Source organism: Martes martes, assembly GCF_963455335.1.
Source record: "Martes martes genome assembly, chromosome: 11".
NCBI classification, from domain to species: Eukaryota; Metazoa; Chordata; class Mammalia; order Carnivora; family Mustelidae; genus Martes; species Martes martes.
In genome coordinates, this window is record NC_137899.1 from 2,894,385 (window position 1) to 2,921,882 (window position 27,498).

The window sequence follows — 27,498 nt, forward strand, 5'->3', positions numbered from 1 at the left end:
AGAGCTGTATGACAGCAGAGGGGCAGGCGACAGTGTGGGCACGTGGTTATATCTGCCTCTGGGGCCCCAGGCTGGACAGTTCCCAGAGGTCGTGGCTTTCCTGCTGAGACGGTCCCTTCCCAGCTCGAGAGACTGCAGATGAACTTCCTCCTCATCGACAACCAAAGCGCCGGCTGTGACCCACGACACTGTTTCATGGCCTGCTGGCTGTCTGAAAACCACCGTTCTCCACTCGTTGAAGTTTCTGCCTGCTGTCTGAATGCAGGAGAGCCGCTGAGATGGAAGGGGAGAAGTGGCTGGTCCCTAGGCTTGGGGTGTGGGGCCAAGCCGAGAAAAGCCTCGGTTAACAGCTCCACATCACCCTGGGAGGGTCTGAATAGAGCGAACTTAGACCTCCACGCTGGTGAGCCAGACAGGAGTGGTGTCATTATTCTCCAGTGGCCCTCGTGGCGTGACTTGCTTGTGTGTGAGGCCACTCAGAGCACTCGTCCGCAGATGTCCCAGGCCCTTGGGGCTGGCCCGGTGGGGGTGAGGGCCTGTGTGTCCTTGGCATCTCCACCTGGAGCAGCGGCGCCTGGAGGTGGCCGGCTGGTGGGCGGGGCTTTCAGGTGTGGTTTAGAAATGGCCACAGTGTCCTTTCCAGTCGGTCCCATTCCTGAGGGGTCAGCGTGACAAACACGTCTTTGGTATTCGATTTGCCAGTTCATGGGCTGCCTCTCGGAAATGGAAGACAAAGTGCTGAGCGCACAAGGTCATGGGGCCCTGGGTGGGCACATCTCAGGAGGTGCTCAGGTGCCGAGCCCCCAGGTGCTGGATGCCTGTCCCGGACACCTGCCCGGTGGCGCGGGTCCGCCTGCAGCACTGGCCTGCTGCCAGGCCCTGCAGTCTCAGCTGGCGACTGACTGAGTGAGTCATTTCCCTCCCTGCGCCAGCATCTCCTGCCTTTCCCCAGTTACAAGCGAGCTCTCGGTATCCAGGGGGTCCCAGAAAAAAGCCCCAGGGAAGGGGCTGGAGAGATCAAGGGACCGCAGCAGACATGGCCCAGCCCCCTTTCCCTGACACCTCCGCTCCCCACCCCGCCCAGGGCTGGTTCCACCTGTTTTTTCCTTCCAGTGGCTCTCGAGCTGGGGGTGAGGCCACCGCAGTCCCTCAAAGCCACCTGCTGCATCCCCCTCTAGTCCAGCCGGGGGGAAAAGATTTCCTTTCTACCTGGCAACAGCCGCCGCCTGTGCCTGCATCCAATGGGAGGCCACCTCCACCTCGGGCTCCCTCACCTGCAGCCAATGAGAGGCCACCTCCACCATCACCTGCGGCCAATGAGAGGCCACCTCTGGCTCATTTTTCCTCCAGTGAACGTTCGTTCAATGCTCCTCCCGACTCCCCCCTTCCTCCCGGACAGGGGGCTCTCTCCTCTGTTCGCACCGTTTGCCTACGGTGCGCGCACTTGGCTTGCCACGAGGGCAGTTTGTCTGCCCTTTCCAGGATGAGCCCATCCGCCGCTGGATAACCTCGGCTGTTTACTGTTTCAAGGCTGACAAGAGGTTTTCTGCGCGGTGGAGCGGCTTAATGAGTAACAGGGATGTCCCCGGTGACGCACCACCCCACCCGCTACAGGACGAAAGAACTTTGGGCGGAGTTGGGGTCCGCCTTCCCGGAACGGGGCAGGGAGGGGACAGCGGCGGGCCGGTGATCCGGGCTCAGAGCGCAGACCCAGATCCGAAATCAACCTTGCAGGTACCTTGCGCAGGTGAGTGGTCCACGCCGGGCTTGGGGTTCCGCTTTCCGGAACCATGCTTTCGTGTCACCTGCTGGGGAGGTGACTCAGCCTTTGGCTGGGAAGGACGTGCGGGTAGCCGGGTGCGCGGGGAGGTCGAGCAGGGTGCGGGGAGGATGAACAGGGTGCGGGGAGAGGTAGGGAGAAGATGCGAGGAGGGGAATACACCGTGAAGTCGTGCGCGGAGGGTGCCCGGGGAGCACCGCGCGCGGGGAGGACGAGCAGGGTGCGGGGAGGATGAACAGGGTGCGGGGAGGATGAACAGGGTGCGGGGAGAGGTAGGGAGAAGATGCGAGGAGGGGAATACACCGTGAAGTCGTGCGCGGAGGGTGCCCGGGGAGCACCGCGCGCGGGGAGGACGAGCAGGGTGCGGGGAGGATGAACAGGGTGCGGGGAGGATGAACAGGGTGCGGGGAGAGGTAGGGAGAAGATGCGAGGAGGGGAATACACCGTGAAGTCGTGCGCGGAGGGTGCCCGGGGAGCACGGCGCGCAAGGAGGACGAGCAGGGCGCGCACGGAGGACGAGCGGAGCGCAGGGAGGACGAGCAGGGTGCGGGGAGGTTAGGGGGAAAGTGCAGGGAGGGGAGTTTAGGGCGAGGCCGTTCGGAGAAGGTGCCCCGGGAGCAGCGCGCGCGGGGAGGGGAGTACAGGGAGAGGGTGCGCAGGGCGTATGAGCTGGGAGCTTGTGGAGCTGGGTGCGGGGTTGGTGGAGAGCAGGTTCAGGGAGCCGCGTACTCGGAGAGGGCTGGGGGGAGGGTGCCCCGGGAGCGGGGCGCGCAGGGAGAGCGCCCAGACGGCGCGTGGGGAGAATGTTCAGGGAGAGGGGTGGGGGTGCATTTGGGAGCAGGGCGCGCAGGGAGAGCGCCCAGAGTGTGCTGCGCGGGGGTGAGAAAGATGCACTTCCTGACCCCACCACAGCCGCCCGGCTCCCGGACCCCCAGCCGGCGCAGAGCGCAGCGGGTGTGGGCTGTGGCGGTGGTGGACAGAGTGGGGACTGGCTTCTCCGCAGCGCAAACCAGAGAACACCTAGAACTACCCCCTTTTCTTTGGGGGCGGGGGGGGGGGTAAGTAAAGCTACTATTTGGATGATGTTTGCTTTAAAAAAATTTTTTTTTTTTTTTAAATTTTGGAGGTTTGAGGAGCCCATTGACTTTTTATTTGGTCACTCACCAGTGCGGCCCTGTCCCGTCCAGCAAGCAGAAAGGAGCTGCGGGGAGCTGGGAAGGGAAGACTTTGCAGGCAGAAAGGGGAGGAGTTGGGGGCCTGAGGGGGGGGGGGGGCAGAGGGACCTGACCGGACCAGATGAAAGTTCCTGTGAAAGGAAAGGGCTGTTAGGGCAAGGTCATCTTCGTCTGGGGGAGGGGCAGGAGTCTGTCACTGTTGTGACCAGGTGATCGCAGGCGGACTGGTTAAAGGTCACATTTCTGAGAGGTTTATGGGTTAAAACTGTCAAATTTCGGAAAGAACAGCAGTAAAGCCGCTGATTCGCCAGAGTAGCAATTAGTAAGTTTATCCTGCGCGCCAGGCGGAGACAGTGTGCAAACGGGGGGGCGCTCAAAGGAGCGGGGACCCCGGGGGGCTTAAAGGTAGGTCGGGATGGAAGGCAGCAGGGAGTCAGCCACTGTTCTGCACGGGGCGTCGCTACAAAGTTGGCATCTTCTTAACCGGTAGAGGATTGGTCCCGGTTACACCACCGGGGACCAGTCATCATCAGCCATCTCTGGGGAAACTCAGTTTCCCTCTCGATTTCCAGAGGCTTAAGGAAGAAGTGGTTGGGGTCAAGCTAGTCTTGCAAAAGAGATCTTTGTACAACTAACCCTTTCTTCTGCTTGGATTTTTTTTTTTTTTTTTTTTTTTTAAGGCTGGTCTCCCTTTTGGTTTCGATTTAACCGATATTGGGTCTTGGGTTTGCTGTCCTGGGGCAAGTGAGTCCATTTTTCCATTTTGGACTCCTTTTCTTTTACTTTTCTTCACTCTCCTCTCCTCTCCCCTCTCTCTCTCCCTCCCTTCCTTTCCTCTTTCTTTAATTTCTTTCCCAAACCTTGGGAGCACCGGTGGATGGGAGCGCGCATTGGGCCGGCGCTGAACAAGTGTTCCAGTATGAGCACTGTCGTCCGTCTGTCCAGCAGGTGTGAAGAGAAACCGCAGTCAAAAATGACAGGGTAGAGATAGAATTGGCACAGGGCGTGCGTCCTTTCACAGTTTGTATCTCTGGTAAACTGTCCAGTGGCCTGGAAGCGCCCACTGGGGGGGACATTGCACAGCCTCACAGGCTGTCCACAGATCTGTGTCCCTTCCAGGGTAGGGCTTGGCCAGGTGACCTGCCTGATGACTCAGGTCTCTGGCCGCAGTCTCCCTGGCTGGCTTGGAGCTGGCCATCCAGGCCAGAGCTCAGCCCAGCACCCGCACCCTGCACCCCGCACCCCTCACCCGGCTGCCCCCTTCAGCGGGGAGTGACCTAGAAATGCAAAAATCTGGAGAGCTGGGCTGCTTCGAAGGCCACTGAGGCAGGCGGTGTTCAGGCTGCCCGGTCCTCCCCCTCCCAGCACTCCCGCTCCTCCTCCGCCCTGCCCAGCCCAGCCCAGCCCAGCCCAGCCAGGCCCCTCTGGCTCATTGCCCCCTCCCAAATCTAGAGATTTTTGGTTCCTTTCATTGGCTGGGAGCTTGGCTTTTGAAGGATTAGTGATTTCTGGGAACTGAGTAAAAGTCTAAATCTTAAAAACCCTCAAAAAGGTTTCACACCCGCCCCCCCACTCCCGGCTGCAATCCTGTCCCACCTGTCTTTGAGTCAGGCCTTCTGCCTGCCCGCCCCAAACGCCGCTAGGCTCAGCCAATCTGCCCTTTTCCTCCCCTTTTTGGAGGCCAGGTTTCTAGCTCTTTCCACATCAACTTCATGATCCCACAAATCACATTCTTAGCTCCAGGGCTTTCCGTACCTGTGGGTGCCGCATAATTTTTTAGTTATAAATAATAATAAATTACCTTTTTACATGGGCTTTTGTCCAAGAGGACTTTGTTTTCTTTGGTGATCATGAAGTTAATACAACTCATTATTAAGAGAATGAAACTAGGGGCACCTGGCTGGCTCTGTCCGTGGAGAGTGTGACTTTTTTTTTTTTTTTAAAGATTTTATTTATTTATTTGCCAGAGAGAGACACAGCGAGAAAAGGAACACAAGCAGGGGCAGAGGGAGAGGGAGAAGCAGGCTCCCCGCCAAGCAGGGAGCCTGATGTGGGTCTTGATTCCACTGGGGTCATGACCTGAGCTGAAGGCAGACGCTTAATGACTGAGTCACCCAGACCGCCCGAGAGTGTGACTCTTGATCGGCCCTGTGTTTGAGCCCTGAGCTGGGTGTAGAGATTACTTAAATAAATAAAACTTAATAAAAAGATATAACAGATTTACATATAAGAATATATATATAAGATATATATATATTTTATATATATGATATGTATAAATCTTATATATAAGATATATAAGAATATATAAGAAATATATATATTTATATATATTGTTATGCCCCAGTAACGGGTCGTGATTAAAGGAGCGAGACTGATACAAAGCGAAGGTCAAGCAAAGCTTTATTTCGCGCCAAGCATCAAGAATCAGACCGAACGTTCGGGGCCGCACCTCTTGCAAGAGAAGGCGACCCTTCTCTGTTTCACAGTCTAGCTTTTAAGGGCAAAGGCCATGCGGTCGGGCCTGGCCACGCACAGGTGACCAACTGAATTACAATTTACCCTAGTAGACATTTGAACCAGCCTATTACACCTTGACTAGGATTGTCGCCAAAAGGGTTCCCAAAGGGCGGGGCCCATACGCCTTGGTAGCTAGGGAGACAGTATGCAAACCCCGACTGACTGACCGATGTCTCCACCTGGCCTGACTCACCTTTGTATCTGGGCTTTCTTACCTGGAGCTGGTTTCCGGGACTTGTTTTTAAGTGAATCCCCTGGGGGCAGGGGAGCAGGGACAGCTTAAGGGTTAAACAACAAGGTTTTTGTTTAACCTCAATGAAAGCCTCTTGCTAAAATATAAAAATATAAAATAGGTCCTTACATATATAAGCACAAATATAAAACAGGAAGTGAAACTTTCAGCTTTTCCTACTCTGCAAAGATAAACGTGGACCGTTTGCCTCCCCCTCTCTCCCATACGTACAGACAGACACACGCATTTGCTTCTGAACTGTGTTCATTCAAAAAAGTTTTATAGGGACGCCGGGGTGGCTCAGTCGGTTAAGCATCTGCCTCGGGCTCAGGTCAGGGTCCCAGCATGCCGGGATCGAACCCATGTCGAGCTCCCCAGCTCCCCGATCCAGGGCGAGTGTGCTTCTCCCCCTGCTCCTTGCTTTCTTTCTCTCTCAAATAAATAAAATCTTTTAAAAAATGTTTTATAAACATTTATATGCACTGAGTGTTTTTTACACTGAGGGTAAACTATCTGATTTTTAGTTTTATGGGTCACAACTAAAAACAACCCCAAGGAAACCAACATCAGCTACGGGGTTTGTCTATTTACAAGTTGGATGGGGCCGCAGGTGGATGGGGGGCCCCGGGTGCTCACTGCGGAGGCTGTTCCCCAGGGGAGCCTGAGAGCCAGACCCAAGCCCGGATTCCTCTGAGCGGCTGAACCTCCGCGGCAGGTTCTAGGGACACCTTCCCGTTGTGTAGAGAAGCACATGGAGTCGTAGGAGGAGACTGTTCTTGGGGAATTGGATGCGTCCTTCCCTAGGAGAGAAGGTGGAGGGCCCCAGGGCAGTGTTGGAAGCAGTGCCGCCTCTACTGGCCTCCGGGCTGGTATCCTCCTGGGCTGCCGGTCCCACATCACTCAGCCGCGGAGCCCTCGGCTGGGCTGTGGGAGAGCTGTCTGCTCTCCACGGAAGCTCCCTCCCTCAGGACAGAGGGACATCAGAGACAGCCCTCATCCAGTGCCGATGATGCTCAAAGATTAGACTTTTGAAACACAGCTTTGGGTCAGTGTGTCCTTCTGCACTGACAGGATATTGCCCTGGTCACCCTCTTGCTCCCTTGCTGGCCCTCTCATGTCCTTGGCTCCCCTCCGTTTTTGGTCCCTGCGATTTGCCTTCGACCCTGAATTCCCACCCACCCTGTATCCCCCCAGCGAGCTTTATCTCTCACTTTTCAAACCCGCTTCTTGAAGACACCTCAAGCTTTATTCCCCCCATGGGGTGACTCCCACAACTGCCTTGTGCTACACCGTGGTGTCGCGAGTGCAACAGCCTGCCTTAGCCCCATGCCTAGTGGGTGACAGTGTGTCATCTCGGCTAGACACAGGCATCCCCGCCAGCCTCATCCCAGGACCACCTTCCGGTCAGTCCTTCAGATTTCATCTTTGGGATCCAGAAGGTACCCCACGTTTCCGTTCTTAGCACATCTCTGCTCCGGCTCTGTGTCCCTCCAGCTGTCCTGGAATCATGTGTTGAGGAGAAAAAGTTCTATCCTCTTAGATGAAGTTCTTGGGGGCTGCAAATTAAAATGACAAAAGACAGAATAGCAAGTGAAAAGGTGGATTTTTATTTATGTCTCCAAAGGGAGTTGACAAAAATGTGGCTTGGGGAGGTGGTTAGAATGTGGGGGCTTCTTTACCATCTGAATAGGGCTTGGGGGGTGCAGAGGGACACTTCTGGGAGAACAAATGGCTTCTGGGGGAGCGCAGAAAAGCAACTTAGGGAAACAAAGGACTTAGGAAAGATGAATTTCTTCTTAGGAAAATAGATAGGATAGTGACGGTGTCTGTTCAGGTTTTTCTCAGAGAAGAGATGATTATGGTTGTTCTCTGGGAGCTACTTCGTAACAATTGCGTTCTTTCAGGAGGCTCTACCTGTAGGCAGATAAGGAACTTCAGGAGCTCCAATCTCTGTCATTCCCCACCTCTACCTTTCAGGGCCAACCCCCTGCCCCCCCCCCCCCTTGGGACACACTGCCTGAGCACTTGGCCTTGACCTTTCCCCAAGGTCAGTGACTGACGCAGGCCGTGCTTAGCCCTTTCTGGCATCTTCGGAGAGTTAGTGCCTTTTCTAGTGATGCTGGTAAATGCATGAAGCTTCCCCCCAGTGAGCTAAAAGCACCGTATCATGTAAGCGTGTCTGTCCACGCACCTTGCTTTGCACTAGCAGCCTTGTTCGTGGGGGATGGGGAGGGGGCAGGTCACCCCGAGCCTTTCACGGATGGACAGTGTCGCGGCGGACTAACGCAGGGACCGCGTTTTGTCAAGTCGGCATCTCTGGGCTGCGCGGGAAACAGGAAGTGGAAGGGGCACCAGGGTTCGTTCTGAGATGCCCAGACTGGAAGTCCCGCTGTCTACCAACAAGCACGTATTATTAGGGAAGGCGTTATTTGTGTCATCTGTGCGAGGGGAAGTGTCTGGGGTGTCGTGGCCGGCGTGACACCACGACCAGGGTCGAGAGGGTAAGAGGGTGGTGAAGAACGAAGCCGCAAAGTGATGGGGACGGGAGGGGCAGGTGATGATGTCCACGCAGGGCCAGTTTATTTAGCAGAGCGCTCTGGTATAAGTATTGTACAGAGACAATCACAAGGAAGCCGTGACCCACTGCATTCTTAGAATAGTTTCCACCGGTTCCCCTTAGAAGGTTTCTTAAGACTCATGTGCAAACATCGTGACGCCAAGAGGGCTGCTTGAAGATGAGTTCCCTATAGATAAGTAGACAGAGAAGGGCCAAAGGGCATCCGGTGCAGTACGTGGCCCCTGCAGGGACAGCAAGTCAAGTTACTGATTCACGGCGTTAGGCCTGCATGTCCTGTTCCAGATAAGCCGCAGAGGGTGGTCGCGCAGGAGAGCGTGAGACCCATGGCACAGGCCCATTCTCAAGCACCTCAACTTATGAACCCCAGGATTGCTTTAACCCTTAGGTTTCAAGGAGGCGCGACTCAGGGGCTGGTTTGGTTCTCTCTCAAGCGACTGCGCGGCCTCCCACACTGGGGGTGTGTGAGCATTTAAAATCAGCGAACCATTGAACCCGCCATCCTCAGAAATCTGCCCTAAATGCGACCCTTGACCTCTCTTGGTTAAAGTGCCCTGGAGGGGTGTTTGGAAATCCCTATCACCCAGTTCCTCCCTGAGCACCCGCCCCTCCCACAGAAGCTCCCTCCTCTGGCCCAAGACCTTTTGTCTGTGATCTAAGTTGTGAGGGGGGGCTAAGTGGGCCTGGGCGGATGCTGGGGGCAGTGGACCCTGCAAACAGGGGCTCCTCCTCCTTTTCTACACTAAACCCCAGCGGGACAAAAAGGACTGCGGTGCTGACCAGCCGAGTTCCTGAATCCTCTGCAGGTTGGAAGAATACAATGTAACTTTGTTCATTTTTTGCCAAGTGGGAAACTTGTTTGGAAATACGTTATTCCCTCTTTGCTTCTCATCACCAGGGGCTGCTTCTCCAAGAGCCAACACCTGCTTCCCACCCCTGCCGGTTCCCCCGTGGCCGCTGGCAGAGGCCAGGTGAGTGGGCAGCTACCCACAAGGGCAGATGGACTCCGGGTTTCCGCCCCCCCCCCCCCCGCACCTCCGGAAAAGTGAGGCACCTCCTTTACCTCCTCCTGGCTTCGGCCTTTGTGTGGGCGGGGTGGGGGGGCCCTGGAGAGGGAAATGCATCTTCGGTCCTTAAGCCCGGACTGGCCATGCAGGCATTGTCCGTGCGTTAGCAGGGATCTTTCTGTTCAGAACATTGCTGAAGTCGGGTTTTCTCAGCCCCAGGCTGGTTTAATCTTTTATTGAGTGCAGGACGGGGTCAGTTTTGGGGAGGCTCACAGCCTGGAAGGGATGCCAAGGGAAGTGGGCCCGGTGGACTCAGGGAGCGCTGAGCCTGGGGGCTGTGCAGGGCACGGACTGGGCACGGACTGGGCAGGGACTGGGCAAGGACCGGGCAGGGACCGGGCAGGGAGATGTTTCCTCTGCTTCAGAGACAAGAAGAGCAAGCAAGTGTGGGCAGCAGCACTTTCTCCCCACGCCAGACAGGATGCTTTTCTGAAGCTTCGTTTCCTTTTTTGGATTCTGTCTGGCGCCCCCCGGGAAGGCGCGGTCTAACTTGGTCTGACTCTTCCTCTTTCGCTCCCGGTGCCCTGCAGAAGAAAAATTCGCCTCCTGGAGGGTGCTGGTTGTTTAGGAGGAAGGGGCTTCTGTGAGCGGTACTGCCCTCAGTGGGGCGTGCTGCCTGCTGGCCAGCTGTCGCCCTGCTGATGCAGCTGTGACACCCCTAGCCCCCTCTCGGATCTCTGTGGAGACGTGAGAGCCCGCGGAGAGGGAGGGCAGGAGAGGTGGGCCCCAGCGGGCAGCCCGGGGCCAGTCCCTGCAGGGCACTGCTGATGGTCGCACTTCCTGGGAGCCAGACTTGGACAGAAGCCTGGCTGTCTGTGTGAATTTGTGTGAGCGGTGCTGTGCTTGCTTGCCTGGAATCAGGGCCAAAGATGCTGATGGCCCATGACAATTCGGACGCGCATCTGGGTCTCCTACCGCTGATTCTGCAAAGTCCCAGTGCAGCTCACTTTGGACACCATCTGCCTGGAGGCACAGTCAGACCCACAGGTCCCGGGTGGGTCCCCCAGCACCGCCCTCCCTGATGCCAGCCCCACGTCCAGGCTGTCACCTGGGTCTGAGCGACCAGCCGCAGACCAGACGTTCCCACGGCCCCTCGCTGGCTTGATGAAGTCGTTGGAGCGGCTCACGGAACTCAGGGACGCGGTTTACTCCCTGCATCACCGGTTTGTTATCAAAGGAACAGAAGAGCTGCCCTGAGGGGGTCTGGGGAGGGGGCGCGGGGCTCCCATGCCCCCCCAGGGCCCATCATCTCCAGCTGCTCACCAACCGGGGAGCTCTCCAGACCCTGTCCTTTGGGTTTTCGTGGGGGTTTTGTTACACGGCCGTGATTGATGAGTCATTGGTCATTAGTGATTGATTCCATCTGCAGCCCACCCCAGAGGTGGGGGGGTGGGGCTGAAAGTGCCGACCTCTAACCGCGTGATCAGTTTCCCTGGCAACCAGCCCCCCTCCTTAGGCAGTTTCCCACTGTCATGTCATGAACAAGAGACATCTTGCTCTCAACTCTTAGGAAATGCCAAAGGTGTTAGGAGCTCCAGGCGGGAGAGGGGATGAGGACCCAGAGCTCTTGACCCTGGAACAGCCAGGATCTGAGCTGGGCAGATCCGCTCACGTGCAGATTTCTTTTGATAAATACACAAAGTGCTATGAATGTATTTTCTCTTGTTTATGAGGCTTTAAATAACATTTTCTTTTCTCCAGCTGTGTCGTAAGAGTACGGTATCAAATACATATAACATATAATACATATAACATACAAAACGCGCTCACCACGCGCTTCTGTTTCCCGGAAGGCTTTCGGTCAATGACCCACTGTCAGTAGCAGTCACGTTTTTGAGGAGTCAGACGTCAGAAGCACCAGGTGGATTTCCCACTGGAGGGGGGTGTCCGCTCTCCTAACCCTCCAACTCTTGGTTTCAGCTTGGTCATGATCTTAGGGCCCTGAGATCGAGCCCCGTGTGGGACTCCACGCTCAGCAGGGAGTCTGCTTGTCTCTCCTCCTTCTGCCCCTCCTCCCCCTCAGGTAAATTAATGAATAAATCTTAAAAAAAAAAAAAAAGGAGGTAAAACTGACAGTTACTTTACCAGTAACAGGTGGGGGTGTATTAGGGAGCGAAAGAGAATTAGTACCCTGGGCAAGCGAGCTGTTGTGAAACCGAGCGCCAGCCCCCGAGGACAGAGGACAAGCATGCATTTTAGGGAGAACAAAGTCAGGGGATGAGCAAAGCTTCTCTTTCTCAGGCTGGGGCAGTAGAGCAGCGTCACGGGCAAGGTCATGTCCGTGTCAGCTCCCGTCCGCCTTGTCCTGCCGGGTCTTCAGTTGACCTCGAGCATTGGGCTTCCCGGGACCGTCTCAGAGAGAGAGTCCGGGGGTTCCCAAGCAGGCAGAACTGAGATGCAGAACGAGTAAGGACCGTGCCTTTGACCGACGTGTTTGCAGGGTCTCTGCAAACGTTGCCACTTGAGTCTCCGCAACGCCCGTAGTGCGTTTGAGTGCCTCTGAGGTTTGAGGGTGGTGCGCACAGCGGAAGTGTCATAAAACCAGCCAGACTTGTTGAAGCACCTGACTGGTAAGATGGGCTTCCCCGGGCGCAGTGTAGGCTCATCTGTCCTCACAGCATCGTAGTCACAGAAGAGGTGTTGGCCTGTCCACAAGGCAAGGCTTCGATCCAGTAGGGAAACATACTGAAACATGACTGAAACAGATTTGTATCCGTGACATGGAGGGATCTGTGTGCAGCCCGTTGGCCAAACCTCATATGGTCCATTGGGCGGGATGGCTTTCCCGGGATTGTATTCTGGACAAGTGGCATAAACAGGGTCCTCGTCCATATTGGTCCATGAACGCTGTCCTTTTCACAGTAAACCAACGGTTTAACGTGTGTATAGTTGTAAGTACTGGGAATTTAAAATTTCTGGTAGGTCCAACTTGTTACTTAGTCTAAACCCCAATTCTCTCTTTTATCGAACCAACAGGTATTAGATTTCCAATATTGATTTAACTTTTCTGGGGCCAGTTGTTGGCGATCTCTGGTCCATTTTTCCTAATTGTCATTTGGAAAAGCATCTCTTTGGAAGATGACAGAGGTCTGGCTGTTGGACTCCTTTAGGGCAGCATTTGGGTGGAAATATCAACGGGGTGGTGTCCTTGGGCCTCCAGGGAGTTGATTCTAGAATGCCCCAAAACCTTAGCACTAGTTCGAGCCATCAGCAAAAACATGGCGCCTAATAAATGTTGGACCTAGGAGTCATTTTTAATCTTTTCCCCAGTGAAGGTAAGAAAACCCTTTGCCCCATTCCCAAGTCCAGAGTTTCCTTCCCAAAAGGCACAGTGACTGTCAGCATGAATGTTTGTGGTTTTGCCCTTGACTGAAACACAGCTCAGGTAAGGGCGTAGGAGTCACCAGTTGGGCGTAAGTAGCCAGAGTTAAAGGTCCTGCCTCAGCGACTCCCAGGGATTTGCAACAAGCAAACCCAGCACGATATCTCATCCTTTAAATAAGAAACCATCAGGAAACCATGAAAAGTCTGCACTGGTTAGAGCAGGTCCCTGTAAATTGTCACCAGGAGTCACCAGGTGATCTGTACACGTGAAGCTGTCCTGTGGGGGACGTTTATCCTGGAAGGAGGCGGAAAGACGAGGCTCCCAGGACCAGAAAGAGTTATTATTGTAAGAGGAGCGGTTACCAGGAGGGTGTTGTAGGAGGTGAGGTGACTGGCTGAAAAGTCTTTTTAAAAAAGTAGATAAAAGATTTTATTTATTTGAGAGAGAGAGAGAGATGAGATAGTAACAGCATGAGTGGGGAGGAGAGGGAGAGGGAGAAGCAGACTCCTCGCTGAGCAGGGAGCCTGACATGGGGTTCTATCCCAGGGCCTTGGGATCATGACCTGAGCCAAAGCCAGATGCTTAACCTACTGAGCCCCCCAGGAGTCCCCTGGCTAAAAAGGCTTGAATGTCGGGAGAATTTAGCAGGGCTTCTGTGTGGGGCACAGGTAGGGTGACAATTTCTGCAGTGGCCTTAACTGAGAGGGCAGTAGCAATGGCCCCGAGGCCAGGGGGATGGTCCCCAGCCACAGGGTCTAATTTTTGGCTTCGATGCTGATGCCGTGGTGGTCCCTGTGGTTTTGGGGGTGAGCACTCCAAGGGTATCCCCTTCCCAGAGGGAAAAATGCTGTTGATAATTAGGATGTCTGGGGGCAGAGCATTTGGTTAGACTTTCTTGAAAGTCTCAAAGACCATGTCGTCTGCCTCTTTCCAAATAATAGGGTCAAGTCTGTCCTTTTTTAGGAAAGATTGTACAGACTGAGCCGTGAGGGACAAGTTTGGAATCCAGTGTGGAAAATAGGCAGCCAGCCCTGGGCCGCCTCCTGATGGGCGCTTGGTTTTCGGTTTTGGGAAATTCAGGAAGCCTTGGAGTCTGCCTGGGTCCCCATCAAGTCATCTCTCGGAGACCAGGTACCATAAATACTGAGCCTGGGTTGGTGGAAAAAGCACCTTTTCTTTGGAGACCGTAGGTCCCTCTCAGGCTAGAAGTTTGACAGGGGGATGCCACCTCCCCGTGAAGATGTCTGGGAAGGGAGCGGAAGAGCAAACCCTCTACACATTGTAACCAAGTCGAGCCTGTCGAAAACTTCTTGTCATCCAAGTCAGCCTTTGAAGGACCCTCGGTGCCACCCTGGGGCGTGACTGCCCGGGTGGCCTGCTCTTCTCCCCAAGTGAAGGCAGAAAGACGCGGGCTCTCCTTACCGACCGGAGTTCTAACCAAGCGCCCCCCAGGCCGGTGACCGCGGGAACTTCGCTTGCAGTGGGAGTGGGTGCCAGTAGCACGTAGGGGTTAGGAACGAACGGCAGGGTCCTGGGGGGTCCCTGCTCAGGGGCCCGGACAAAGGTCCGTCCCTGGCCGTTGGGTTTCCTCCCAGGTAAAGCAGGGGTGTGACAGGGACTGGTACAGGGGATCATGAGGCCCTGAGCCTCGAAATTCTCTGTCACGGGCTTGAGGCCCTGAAGGGCTTCTGTATTTTTAGGGCATCGATTAATTCTAGGGAGAGGTTTTGAGCGATCTAGCTGAATCTTGTTGGGAAGCGCACTGTGGATTTTACCAACATCAGCTGAGGATTTTGCCCAGAAAGAGGGTGTTAGCTGATCCAGTAGGAATAAATGATGGGTGTTTCCAGACTCCCCGATGGTCCCGCCAGAGACAGAGCAGATAAAAGACATCAGAGCGTCATCTAATCCCCCGGTTGGCTATTTTGATCCCTGCTGTCAGATTCTAGAATTATCTTCCCCTTCAGCGAGAAAGGAATTCTGGCAGGATACTTTTGTAAGGAATCCCAGCCCAGGGAGTAGGGGCGGAGGGACTGAGGAGGAAGGAGTGGGCACCCCTCCGAGGGAGTGGGTTCAGAGGCGGGACCCTGCTGAGGTCGGTTGGAGACCCCCACTGTTGGAAGTGTTTGCCCCTCCGAGGGGCTGCTCTGCCGCCGTGGGGCTGCGCACTGAGCATGTAGGTCCTGTCACTAAGGATGGAGATCCATTCCGAATCTGGGAGTGGTTTCCCTGAGTTCATTAAAGAGCCCCAGCACCGGGAACGAATCGGAGGTTGAAGAGCTTAAATCTGGCAGAGTCCTTCCTCCGGTGTCCCGGTCTCCGGCGGTGGCAGCAGAAACGAGGCTTTTTGCTCAGGGGCCTTCACCGGATGGACTTGAACATTGGGCATTTAGTGGCTTTTCCTGTAGGTGACTCAGCGAGGGTGTGAGCAAGCTGGTTTGCCAGGGTCATTGAATCCGGGGGCAGACCTTGTTTCCCACTCTATCCTGGCCCTTTTAACGAAAAGGAAGAGATCCCACATCAGCCCACTCATGAACACAAAGTTGAAAGGAAGACCAGAATTTTCGTTAAAGTCAGTTTGGAGTTGATCGTAGTATTTGGGAACGGATCCATCAGGCGTCCGCGTGCAAGGCTGAGGTCTGCGCCAAGCCATTGTGAGTGCTCGGTGGCGACGTCCAGCGAGTATTCTAGCATCTTGCCAAGGTTCGGGGTCTGTTTGTCTAAAGTCCCACTCACGATGTTCCCATTGGGCTGGTTTCCTCCGGGGCTTGGGCTGGCCCTCAGCCAGAAGCCAGTGGACCGCGTGCTACCCATCCCAGAAACCCGGTGGGTCAGGCTGAGTCACTGTTAAGTTTTTCAGCCGACCCGTGGGGGGCCTCGGACACTTCAGGGAACCTCTTTACCTCAAAGTTCAGCCTTAGTCCAGGGCACTTAGAAAAGTGGGGGGTCTGTGTACATCCTCCGAAGACCTAGCTTCGAAGGAACGGGGGTTTTGATAGGTTCGGGAGAGGAGGGAGCAGAGGGAGCGTCAGAGGAAGAGAGGGTTTGACAGAAGCTGACAAGGCTGGGGTGACGATAGGGCAGAAGTTTCCAGGGCCTGAGGCAAGATGGCGGCCTTACCTCTGTGGATGGAGAAACGGGGGAGGGAAGAGGCCTCAGAGGACCCCCTTTTCTCCTTTTAATTTTTATTTTTGTATATTTTAAGATTTATTTGAGAGAGAGAGAGAGGGAGGGAGGGACTGGGGGCAGGAGCAGAGGGACAAGCAGATTCCTGCCGAGTGCAGAGCCCGACCTCGGGGCTCGATCTCACGACCCTGAGATCATGACCTGAGCCGAAATCGAGAGTCAGTCCCTCAACCGACCCAACTACCCAGGCGCCCCCCTTTTCCCCTTTTTAATTGGTTGTTCGCCTCATTTAGTTTACAAACTGTATTTTAGAGAGAGGCAATTCTAGATTCCGATAGCACTTGGAAGCTTCAAAGTACCCATTGTAGAAGGAATCTTGTTTCGTTTTGTCAATTTTAGGACCGTGGTTGTCCAATTCAGCTTTGAGAAAATTAAATTTGGGGAGATGGGAAGTTCCCCATGATGGCCATTGGGAGTCTGAATTACTAGTGGTTAAATCGGTCCATTTTTTTTATAAACCTGTGTGCTGAGGGACCATCATTTCTAAGCATAAAACTCCCCCCCAGTGGTGGGGGGAGGGTGGCACCCTCAAAGCATTTTGATGACTGGGGTCCCATTTCTTTGAGGCTTTTCAGGAACAGCCTGGTTCCAGAAGCAACAGCCGCACCGTTTCTGGAAGGGCGGCCCAAACCCAAACAGAACTCAGACCCAAGGTCAATGTGCTTCCATCAGACACCTTCCCAGTCAGACTGAAAGCCAAAAGAATGTTCTCGACATGCTTAAATAACAAAAAAAGAAAGAAAGAAAGATAGATAGATAGATGCCAGGGCCTTAGTAAATCCCGAACAAAGCCTGAAGGGCTTGAGCACAAAGCATGGGGCTCCAAATGCAGGCGAACACTTGTCCCCAACCCCAGTGTCCGTGAGAAAGCAGTGGGCCCAGCAGCCCCGTGGCTCGTGGACCTGTCTGCTCACCAGCCCCCGAGTCTCCTCCAGCTCTCACCTCTGATCACCAAGTCACGTGAACCCTAGAAAGGGCCGCGGCCACTGACTTTACCAGCAGCTGACGGCTTTATTTGGGAACAAAAACGAATTCTAATTCAGGACACAGCAGCCATGGAAGCCAAGGAGAGGCACGACTTGGAAGGAGGAAAGGGGTCCGTTGGGAGGCTGTTAGGGACTGAAGCCCATCAGAGTGAGCTGCGGCTTGGAAGTGTTGCGGCTTCTCTTTTCTCTGGGTTTCAGAATTTGCTAAAAATGGTCAGTGACCACCTGTGGGGCACCTGGGGGGCTCCGTCGGTGAAGCGTCTGCCTTGGGCTCACATCACGATCCCGGGGTCCCGGGATCGAGTCCCGCGTCGGGCTCCTTGCTCAGCGGGGAGCCTGCTTGTCCCTCTGCGTCTCCCCACTGCTCACGCTCTCTCTCTTACGTATATAAATAAAATCTTTTTTTTTTAAGATTTTATTTATTTATTGGACAGAGATCACAAGTAGGCAGAGAGGCAGGCAGAGAGAGGAGGAAGCAGGCTCCCTACTGAGCAGAGAGCCCGATGTGGGGCTCGATCGCAGGACCCCGGGATCGTGACCTGAGCCGAAGGCAGAGGCTTTAACCCACTGAGCCACCCAGGCGCCCCTATAAATAAAATCTTTAATGAATAAAAGGAAAAATCTCTCCCAGACCCTGAAGATGCATTCCTACTTTCAGTTCGACGCTGCCCATTCCAGTAGAGTTTTGCCAAAGAAACTGGTGAGATGTTGTGTGTGCCCGGGTGTGTTCTGAAACAGTACCCCGTGCTGTTTTCTCCTAGGATCCTGCCTCCGTTGAGACAATGGCTTCCTCGGGGTCCCCGACAAAGAAAGGCAACAATCACAGGTGAGGCTCTAGCCGGCGGTGGGCCAGGTTGCATTTTGGGGTTTATTGTGATTACTTGGTGACACACATTTTCCTGGGGGGAACCATACAGGAACACGTTTGATTCTCGAGACGGAGACTGGGGCCCAGCAGGAGAGGTCCCGAGGCCCAGACGCCGCGAGGTCTCAGCCGGACAGGCCTCTCTTGTGCATCACAGCCCTGCTGTCTCCCAGCTCTGTCGGGGTTCTGAATCTTAAATTCTTCCTTCACGGTTTTCCAGAACCCCGCCCCGGGATGCTGCGACCCTGCTCACAGGTGTATCAGTGGTATTTGTGCAAGGTGGGCCGCGTGAGAATTCCCGCCTTCATCCTGGTTCCTACATGGGCTTGGAATCCAGTGGGATTTTGGTTTCCTCGCTCCCTGCCCCTCGTGTCCCCCACCTGTGCTGCAGGGGATCGGCCGGCCCTGTTGGCTTCCTCCTCGACAACCCCAGGGTTGTGTGTGGCCCTTGGGGAACCCTGGAGTGGGCTCCTGGGCCGTCTCTTGGGGAAGGATTTTCAGGCATTCCCCGTGTCCTCCTCGGGCCTCCCCGGACTCTCACGTGGTGGCGGTCCCGCACGGACCCCTGCCCTTCTCCATCCCTCCCTGGAGGCTGGGAAGGCCGTTCTCACATTTCGGGCTGCCTTGTGGACAGGACCGCAGAGATAAGGTTTTAACCGTTCCAAGTCACTGCAACCCAAACTTCCCTGTCCCCTTTCTGGGCCCCTTGGGTGCTGGTGGAGGGGTGAGGTTGAAATGAGGCTGAGAAGGGAGAGTGAGGCAACAAGGGCATGGACGGGACTCAGCTGCACTCCCCCTGCCCTGTCCTGTGCTTGGTCACTGCCCTGCCCTCCCTCACCGCTGCCATCACCAACCTCTGGCTTCTCATCATCCCCCTGGCCAAGAGGCGGGTGTGGGGTTGGGAGCTCAAAGGCCAGCTCAGGGGTGCAGCCCCTTGTGAAAAAGACTAAGTTTTTCAAGATTTTATTTAATTTTAGAGAGAGGAAGAGTGGGGGGAGGGGCAGAGAGAGAGAGAATCTTGGGCAGACTCCCTGCTGAGCGTGGAGCCTAACACAGGGCTCGATCGCCCGACCCTGAGATCATGGCCAGAGCAGAAACCAAGAGTCAGACGTTCAACCGACTGAGCCCCCAGGCACCCCTCCCTTTTTCTTTTTGGAGAGATACTAATCTTTAAAGTGAGCCTCTGGAGGGGGATAGTGCCAGCTCCCAGCTTCTGGGTGCTCGTGACCTTTCAGTGCAGAAGTACTCGCTGGCCCGGAATTAGTAACATCGTGTCTGCGGCGAGGTCAGCGCCTCCTGCCTCCCGGGTACCGCGCTGTCCTCCTTGTGCCCAGCGCAGGTCCCCATGCGGGTCCCTGCCTCCCTCCCTGCCCCAGACTCCCGCCCTCCTCTCTTCCAGTCCCGGAGCTCCTGTCCCCATCCTGTCCCCATCCTGTCCGCAGCCACCCAGGGACAGCTCAAAGGCACCAGTTGTCACTCATTTCACATTTCCTTTCTGAAGTAGGTGCTCCAGGAGTATTTGTGAAATGAATACAGTGACAGCATCAAGCAAGCTAAAGTTAACTGGAAACTGTATCTAGAATAGAGAACCAGGTTTCCCAGTAAGGTCTTGACGTGTTACTTTAGAACCTTTCCGGAAGCCCACTGAAAGCTGTGCTGGTTCCTTGGGCTACGTGCCCAGTTACTGTGTTTGAAAACCATTGCTGTTCATCAGTTAGAGCCTGTTTCCTTCCCCTTCTCTACCTGGAATCAGAGAGCGAAAAGAAGCTTTCCTTGCAGCCGCGGGGAGTAGGGGAGTGGACGAAGAGGCTGAGAGCCACCCAGACCCCAAACCCCAAACCCCAGACCGACTCCGGGCTGCTGGTGAGCAGGCCAGATCCTGTCCTTCCCCGGCCCCCTAGCTTGCAGAAGTCACCGGTGCTCACTTGGGTGGCATGTATACTGCTGCTCTGACTACAGCTTACCCCTGTTTTCCCTGCCAAATCTCCAGCGCCTCGGAGCAGACCCGGTCTTGAGGGGCTGGGGCAGGGCTGGTGCTCTGAGTGGCTGGGGACTCGTGACTGACTTGCCAGCAGTTTACAGATGACTCGCTTTCCAGGGAAATCACCTCTGTTGTCGCTCCTGTGGCAAAAATTTAAAAGAAAGAAAGAGAAACAAACTGGCATTATGACTATCCAGAGCACCTGTTTGGTTGGGGAATATGTGTTTCCAGTTAGATTTTGAAATATTAGACACACCTTCTGAACACTCCCCCACCTCCCCCCCTGCAAAGGAAGGGGTTGCTGCCCTGGGGGCCTGAGTCACATGAACGTCACGCCAAGGAGGCCTGCCGTGTCCTTGCTTCCAAGTCACAGGCGGCTGCAAGCTGCTTGTCTTGTATCTTTTCTTTCTTTTTGTACAGTTAGATCGAGGAGGGAACAGATCCGTGGGTTCTGAAAGTCAGGCTCAGAAAGAAGAACGAGAAGGTCCGGAGTACCCCGACTCAGGGATCCATGCATGTCCCTGCACCCCTGGGGCCCAGCAGGCCAGGGTTTGGGGGAGCAGTGCTGCCCATGGGAGTCAGGCAGGTGTAGATGTCAAAGGAGGTGTGTGTAAGGTTGGCAAGCTGGGCATGCAGTGTAAACCAGCACACCTGCTTGTGCAAATAAAGTTTTATTGGAACACAACCCCACTTGCTCTCATGTGACGACAGCTGGGTTGAATCATGACAAGACCCCTGTGACCTGCAAAACTAAAAATATTTACTATCTGGCATTTTATGAAAAAAGTTTGCTGACCCCTGTTCTAGGCCAGCGGTGTGCTATCCGGTAGCAATAATAACAGGAGTCGCACACCTTTTCAAGTGGAAAGTGAAAACCACCGAAAAGAAAACCAAAATGGAAAGATGTCTTATCGCATTTCGCATTTCCTTTCCAAAGTAGGTGCTCCACTAGACATCACTCAGAAGCACTGGCTAATGCAATAAAGCAAGAAAAATTAAATACAAGGTATACAGACAGGAAAGGTTATCTCTGGAAGGGACAGCTAGAGGCACTTCTTTTTCTTGTATTTCCATCCGTATTTCCTATGTGAATGTATTATTTTCAAAATAAAGCCAGGGTCATGTGTTGAATGAACTGGGGTTGGGTAGCAACTGGCTGTACTCTTTCTCCAGGGTGATTTAGCGTCCTGATCTTTGTACTTTCCTGTGCTCTTTTGAGCTCTTTCTGATGAGCCTTCAAGCAGGGGCCCGGGGTGTGAGGGAAGGGATACGGGGAAGGAGGAGGGGGCAGAATGGAGACGGGGAAGGGAGAGCATTTGTGGTTCACGGCGGCCCAGCGCACCTCGCTACATGCTACACGCATCTCGCCGACACAGGGCACTTCTGTTGTGGCAGCCGCTGGGTGCCAGTGCTCCATCAACCTTTCACCTTCCTGTTTTGTAATAGTGACCACCTCGTACAACCCACCAACCCAAACCTAGCAGCCATGAAAGAAGACGTCCTCTACCATTTCAGCCTCAGCACCAGCACACACGATTTCCCCGCGATGTTCGGAGACGTGAAGGTAAAAAGCGAGGCTTTGACCTTGGGGTTTGTCTTAAGGTCAGCCTCCTCGTGGATGACTGGGGTGGACTTGGTGACAGAGGACTGGATCATCAAGTTATATCTTCACCAAGGGGTCCCTTGGCTGGCTTACGACGCTTGATCTCGGGGTCGTGAGTTCGAGCCCCAGGTTGGGTGTGGAGATAACTTAAAAATAAAATCTTAAAAAAAAAAAAAGTTTTATCTTCACCAGATTTTTGCAAATTGTTACTTTTAAAATATGTAAACTAATGAGTGAAAGAAGACTTAGAAGTTCTGCATGTTGGTCCCTAAGTAATCTCTTACGAGTTCAGTGTATAATGGAAACCACGTGCAGTACATTTCCTAATGCTCCACTGAGAGAAGAGGGAAGGGGGACACAGAACATTCTGTAGAGGAGCGAGGGGTAATGAGTGAGCACTTACATGCGTCTGCTTGTGACTTGCTGTGCATACTTATCCTTCGAGTCCTTCCCCCCGCCCCTTCCCTAGAGTCCTGAGTTCCTCGGGGCTGGTTTATTCTGGCCCAGGACATTTGAAATGTCTGATCCCTGCAGGTACAGATGGACTCATGTTTAGATTCAAAATCAAAACGGCCGGTGGCTCAGAAATTCCTTGCTGCTCCTTGGGGTCTGTCCCAGCAGCCGCCGTGTTCGTTTTAAACCATGAGACAACTCCCCATGTGTCCTTCTTTTATAAGAGGGATTCGATCTGCTGACTTATGCTAGTAGTAGTCTGCGAATTGAAGTATTGATATACGGTCTGATATCAGTTTCAGGCCCACAACATAGCAATTCAGCAGTTGTGTGCTCAATGCTTACCAGGATAATGTGATCCTTGGTGACCAAACAATGTTATCACCGGCCTGCTGAGTACCTTCCCTACACTGTACTTTTCATCTTCTTTTGCAACTGAAAGTTTCTGTCTCTTAATCTCCTTATCTCCTTCACTTTTCCCCTACCCTTTCCCCTCGGGCAACCACCGGTTTGGTGGGGGGAGGAAGAGAGAGAGAGCCTGAGCAGGGAGGGGCAGAGGGCAGAGGGAGAAGCAGGCTTCCCGCTGAGCCGGCAGCCCCATGTAGGACTCAGTCCCAGGACCCTGAGATCAGGACCCGAGCGGAAGGCAGATGCTTAACGACTGAGCCACCCAGGCACCCCTGTGTATAACGTCTTGATTAGTGTTTTCATGTTCCTTGGGTAAATGCCCAGTAGTAGAATTACTAGATCATATGGTATTTCTATTTTTAAATTTTTTCAGGATCCTCCATAGTGTTTTCCAGAGCGGCTGCACTAGTATGCATTCCCAGCAACAGTTCGCAGGTTCCCCTTTCTCCCCATCCTCGCCAACACCTGCTGTTTCATCTGTTGTTGATTTTGGCCATTCTGATGGGTGTGAGGTGGCATCTCATTGTGATTGGATTTGTAGTTCCCCAATTCCAAGTCATGTGGAGCATCTTTTCATGTGTCTGTTCCCATTGGCATGTCTTCTTTGGAGAAATGTCTCTTCAGGTCATTTTTAAAAATCAGATTATTTGGTTTATTTTGCTGCTGAGTTGTGTAGGTCTGTTGTACGTTTTGGATAGTGACTCGCACGTGTCATATGCAGACATCGTCTCCCACTCAGTAGCTTTGTCATCGTGTTGATGGTTTCCTTGGCTGTGATTGGGTCTTAATTTATTTGCTTTCCATGCATTAGAATTTAACCTATAATTTTTTCTAGGCTATGGAAACGTTGTTTGTCATGTTTAGAGATGAATCATTCTTTCATCATCAAACTCCTTGAAACTGGCTTATATACATTTCCCCCGTGGGCAAAACACAATGAAAAATAAGTTTTTGTATGTGGCGCTTTGCATAAGAAGGGTTTTCTGTCTCTGAGAGCCAACCACCCATGTGAGAGCTCGCAATTCCCCAGCCCCCACCGGGCTCCTGGCTGTTTCTATGCCGTGGCCGCCTGGCTCTGGGACAGCTGGGGAGGTGTTGGTTAGAAGCCCATTTTGCAGAGGGGCTGTGGGGTCCCGATCGCACAGTGAGGAGCTCGCATCATTTTATTCCAGACCTAAGCTCTCTCCAGGATGCCGACCGAGCTGTGCACAGGGTGGACAGGGACTGGGCAGGCATGGAACCCAGAATTACCTCCCCAGAGAGAGCAAGGGTCTGGTTTTCCTACGTGGTGTGGGATGGATTCCACAGGGGGTCGTGCATGGAGCCGTGATCCCATGAGCCGGTCCGTACCTCTCAAACTGGGTGAACATCGAAATCACCAGCATCTGAGTCACTCACAGAAGCATCCACCCCGGGGCTCCCCAGACACGGTAGCTCTGGGCTGGGGCCAGGGACCTTCCTTTCCAGCAACATCTAGGTGACATTGATGTTGGTCGGGGGCCCCCGTTGGAGGGAGCCCTGCTTCGAAGACGTGCCCCGTGCCCGGACTCATGGGGCTCTGTTTTCTGGCCGCAGTTTGTGTGTATTGGCGGAAGCCCTACTCGGATGGAGGCCTTCACCAAATACATGGCCAAGGAGCTGGGCCTCGACCACCCAGGTGCAGAGTATCCCAACATCTGCAGGGGGACGGACCGCTACGCCATGTTCAAAGTGGGCCCCGTGCTGTCTGTCAGCGTGAGTACCTGACCTGGCGCGGGGCTCAGGCCTCAGGCTCGGCCAGCCCCCCCCCCCCCCCCGCCGCCTGCCCTCTGCACCCATGAGCCGGGTCCCCTCAACCTCTGTGTCCTCTGTCAGAGTGGGCATGGCGAGCAACCGTCCAGAGCACTCCGGGGTGCAGAGACGGTGTTCGGTTCCAGGTGATGGGAGCAGGCTGTTGCTTCCCCACTGAGCCTCTCGGGGCGGCGACCTGCGTCACCACCGTGTGACCTGTGTGTAGGCTTTGGCATGTCCCAAAGTCACATTTGGAAGTCCGTCTTCTCTGACTGCCAGTTTGACGGGCCAAGAGGCACCGCTACCCCGACGTAATGCGGCGTTTCTCCCCGGTTCCAGCACGGCATCGGCATCCCGTCCACCTCCATCATGCTGCATGAGCTCATCAAGCTGCTGTACCACGCCCGCTGCTCCGACGTCACCGTCATCCGCATTGGCACGTCCGGTGGCATCGGTAAGTGTGCTGAGGGCCTCCTCCCGGGGCCAGTGTCCCGCGCACGAGGACCCGGAACCCTCCTGTGGAAGGCCCCGTGCGGGGCGGGCTTGGGCGCTCGGAGCTTCTACCCAGCTCGTGATCGGGAAGCAGGAAAAGAAGCTCGTTCTGTTTTTTCCGTCCTGCCGCTTCTCCCCACCCTTCTCCCAGAAGCAGGTCGCGGAAAGTCGCTGGGCCCGCCTTGCAGGGCCTCATCCTCCTGGGGTGATGCGCTCGGAGCCTCCTTGCCTGCCTGCCTCGCTCCCTTCTAACCGCTTCTCTGCCTTTCTCCTGTCCTCTGCGCTTCCCTATTCCGGCGAGGATTCGAACCACCGTAGGAGAAAACCGACAGGAAAATCAGAGAGAGAGACGAAACACAAAGTTAAGTGTCCTTCGGTTGCCTAAAGGGTCCCCAGGCTGATCTCTGAGCATGTTTTGTTTTGTCTCTGAAAGCCACAGAGAGAGCGTATGGAGGACGCTCTAATGCGGTGAGAAAGCCCGGGGCACTTTTGCTTTACCTAAGCCGCTGGCTCTCTGACTTTGACATTCCCACCCTGGGGTTGGAGCTGCCCGAGAGAGGAGCCCGCAGTAGCCTCCCTGTCACCGGTCCCTCTGGGAGGGGCTCACACGCCCCAGCTTGAGGGCAAGGCAGACGGCAGAAGGGCCGAGAACTCCCCGGGCTTAGGAGGGAAGGAGGGCCAGCTGCTGAGCGCCTTGCAGGGTCCGCCCCAGGGTGGGAGCAGAACACGGACCAGAACAGGGACCAGAGCAGCACGGGAGAGAAAGTCCAGATAAATACTGAGGGAGCACAACATGCTTTGTAACGTTTCATGGAAACAGCCGACGTTCTGGCTCTAGAACCATCCCCCGGCTTCCTCCTCCCTCCTTCCTCTGTGTTGAAGAAACCCAACTTCCCATTCAGGTAAGTATCCAGAAAGGCTCACAGTCACATCCCACACAACGGTATCACAGGATCAAAGACTAGGAGTAGAGCAGGGTCCCTACAAACGCGAAAATGCCCCAGGAAGGTATGCACGGCACACTTGGGAAGCAGAACCCTAGCATCGCCGGGATCAGATTAAGAGGGGATGGGCTGGGAGTCAGGAGGTGCTGGAGCTGCGTTTGGGGTGCACAGAGGTTCCTTTTTTTAAAAAAATGTTTTATTTATTTACTTGGCAGAGAGAAAGAGCAGGAGCAGGAGGGTAAGGGGAAGGGGAGAGGGAGAAGCAGACTTCCCGCTGAGCGGAGAGCCTGACGCGGGACTCGATCCCAGGACCCTGAGATCAGGACCTGAGCCGAAGGCAGATGCTTAACCACGGAGCCACCCAGGCACCCCTGGACAGGGGTTTCCTTGGACTATTCTATCTGTAGTTACTTGGAATCTTAACTAATGAGAAAGCACTAAGTGGGGACCGGTGAGGGCACCGCGGTCAGCTGAGTGGTGGCCCCCGGCGTGCCGGTTAAAATCAGCAAGGACTGGAGGACCCGGAGCGTGTCACGGGGACGGGGCCCCCCGGCAGTCTCGTTCTCGCCCTTTTCTCTTCCGTGTTCTCCGCGGCCCTCGCGCATGACTTCCATCATCAGAAAACAAGAATGTGCTGTAGAAAGCGCATCCTGAGCGGTTTCCTTTTACAACCTGACCGGGTGTCCCGCGTTGTGGGGTGTAGACGGGTCATTTTCCTTTCTGCGCGCGCTCTGCCGTGCCCTCCCCGTCTGCCCTGTGTGCCCACGACGCCTGCTTCTCTCTTCAGGTCTGAAGCCTGGCTCCGTGGTCATCACCCAGCAGGCGGTGGACGCCTCCTTCAAGCCGGTGTTCGAGCAGATGGTGCTGGGGAAACCGGTGGTTCGGAGGACGCGTCTGGACGAGAAGGTGGCGCGGGAGCTCATGCAGTGCGCTTCGGAACTGCTCAAGTTCCCCACGGTCCTGGGGAACACCATGTGCACCTCAGACTTCTATGAAGGTGACGGGGAGGGGTCTCCGTCCTGCCCGGGGCTCCGGTCTCTTCCGCGTTTCTGTGATGCCTGGAGGGCGCTGCTTAGGAGTGTGCAGGGCCGGGAGGGGTCCGCAGTGGGTAGCACCATCTTGGCATGCAGTAGGTGCATACTACGTGCCCGTGGTGAACTCGCCGGGCTCAGCGTTGGCGCATCCCCACGTGTCTTCAGGGCAAGGCCGTCTGGACGGCGCTCTCTGCTCCTACACGGAGAAGGACAAGCAGAAGTACTTGAAGGAGGCCCAGGCGGCAGGCGTCTGCAACATTGAGATGGAGTCCTCGGTCGTGGCCGCCGTGTGCGGCGCGTGTGACATCCCAGGTAGGCCACCATGCGGTCGCCGGGGTCCCTCGTGCACGGCGCGGCCCCCCGGCCCCCGTCCGGGTCCTCCTCCCACCCCCATCACCCACCCCCGCCCGCCCGCCAGCAGCACCGGCCTTCCGGCCACCCTGCCCCAAGGCAAGGTTCCTTGAGGCGAGAGAAAGACCCACCTGGGCTCAGGTCAGGAGGCTGCGGCCACGGCCGTGAACCTGCTTTCAGAGCGCCTGAGATTTCTGACTCGGGGTTAGGCCACCCCCACGTTCCCAGGCTCCCCTGCAGCGTCCAGCACGGCCTTCCAGAATTCCCGGAGGCCGGGCTTCGAGGGCCTCGCTCGCGAGCTGCTTTAGGAGGTGGCGGCTGGGAGGGATCGGGGGACCGCAGGGCAGACCTGCGGGACGGCCGAGCGGACACTTCGTCTGCCCTGGGGAATGAGGTGAGGAGGCCGGCGCTTGGCCGTGATGCGGGGTTTGCTTCTGCAGTGGCCGTGGTGTGTGTCACTCTGCTCGACCGCCTGGAGGGCGACCAGATCAGCAGCCCCCACGAGGTGCTGGTGGAGTACCAGGAGCGGCCGCAGCGCCTGGTGAGCCACTTCATCAAGAAGCGCCTGGCCGCCGCCCGGAGGCCCTGAGGACGGGAAGGTGCGGGTCGTCGTGGCCGCAGACAGTCACCCTCGGGCACTGGGCTGGCTCAGTCCTGAGAGCCAGGGACGTGCGAGAGCTGCGGGTCCTGAGTTCGAGCCCCACGTTGGGCGTAGACGTTACTTAAATAAATAAAGTTGAAAAGAAATCAC

The 27,498-nt window shown here is 55.1% G+C and overlaps 1 protein-coding gene across 2 annotated transcripts; it reads left to right on the forward strand.

Annotated features, from left to right (window-relative positions):
- The first annotated feature begins 1,638 nt into the window (after positions 1 to 1,638).
- UPP1 (uridine phosphorylase 1) lies at positions 1,639 to 27,498 on the forward strand. 2 transcript variants are annotated; one of them, XM_080817951.1, is made up of 9 exons: positions 1,639 to 1,747; positions 9,181 to 9,253; positions 17,608 to 17,672; positions 21,139 to 21,256; positions 23,732 to 23,890; positions 24,266 to 24,380; positions 26,150 to 26,359; positions 26,562 to 26,708; positions 27,188 to 27,498. In XM_080817951.1, exons 3-9 carry the CDS (start codon positions 17,629 to 17,631, stop codon positions 27,334 to 27,336), a joined length of 942 nt encoding a protein of 313 aa, XP_080674077.1. In that variant the 5' UTR covers positions 1,639 to 1,747; positions 9,181 to 9,253; positions 17,608 to 17,628; the 3' UTR covers positions 27,337 to 27,498. The 2 variants fall into 2 exon arrangements, with proteins under 2 accessions (XP_080674077.1, XP_080674078.1); XM_080817952.1 differs by lacking the exon at positions 9,181 to 9,253 and having other exon boundaries at positions 1,649 to 1,747.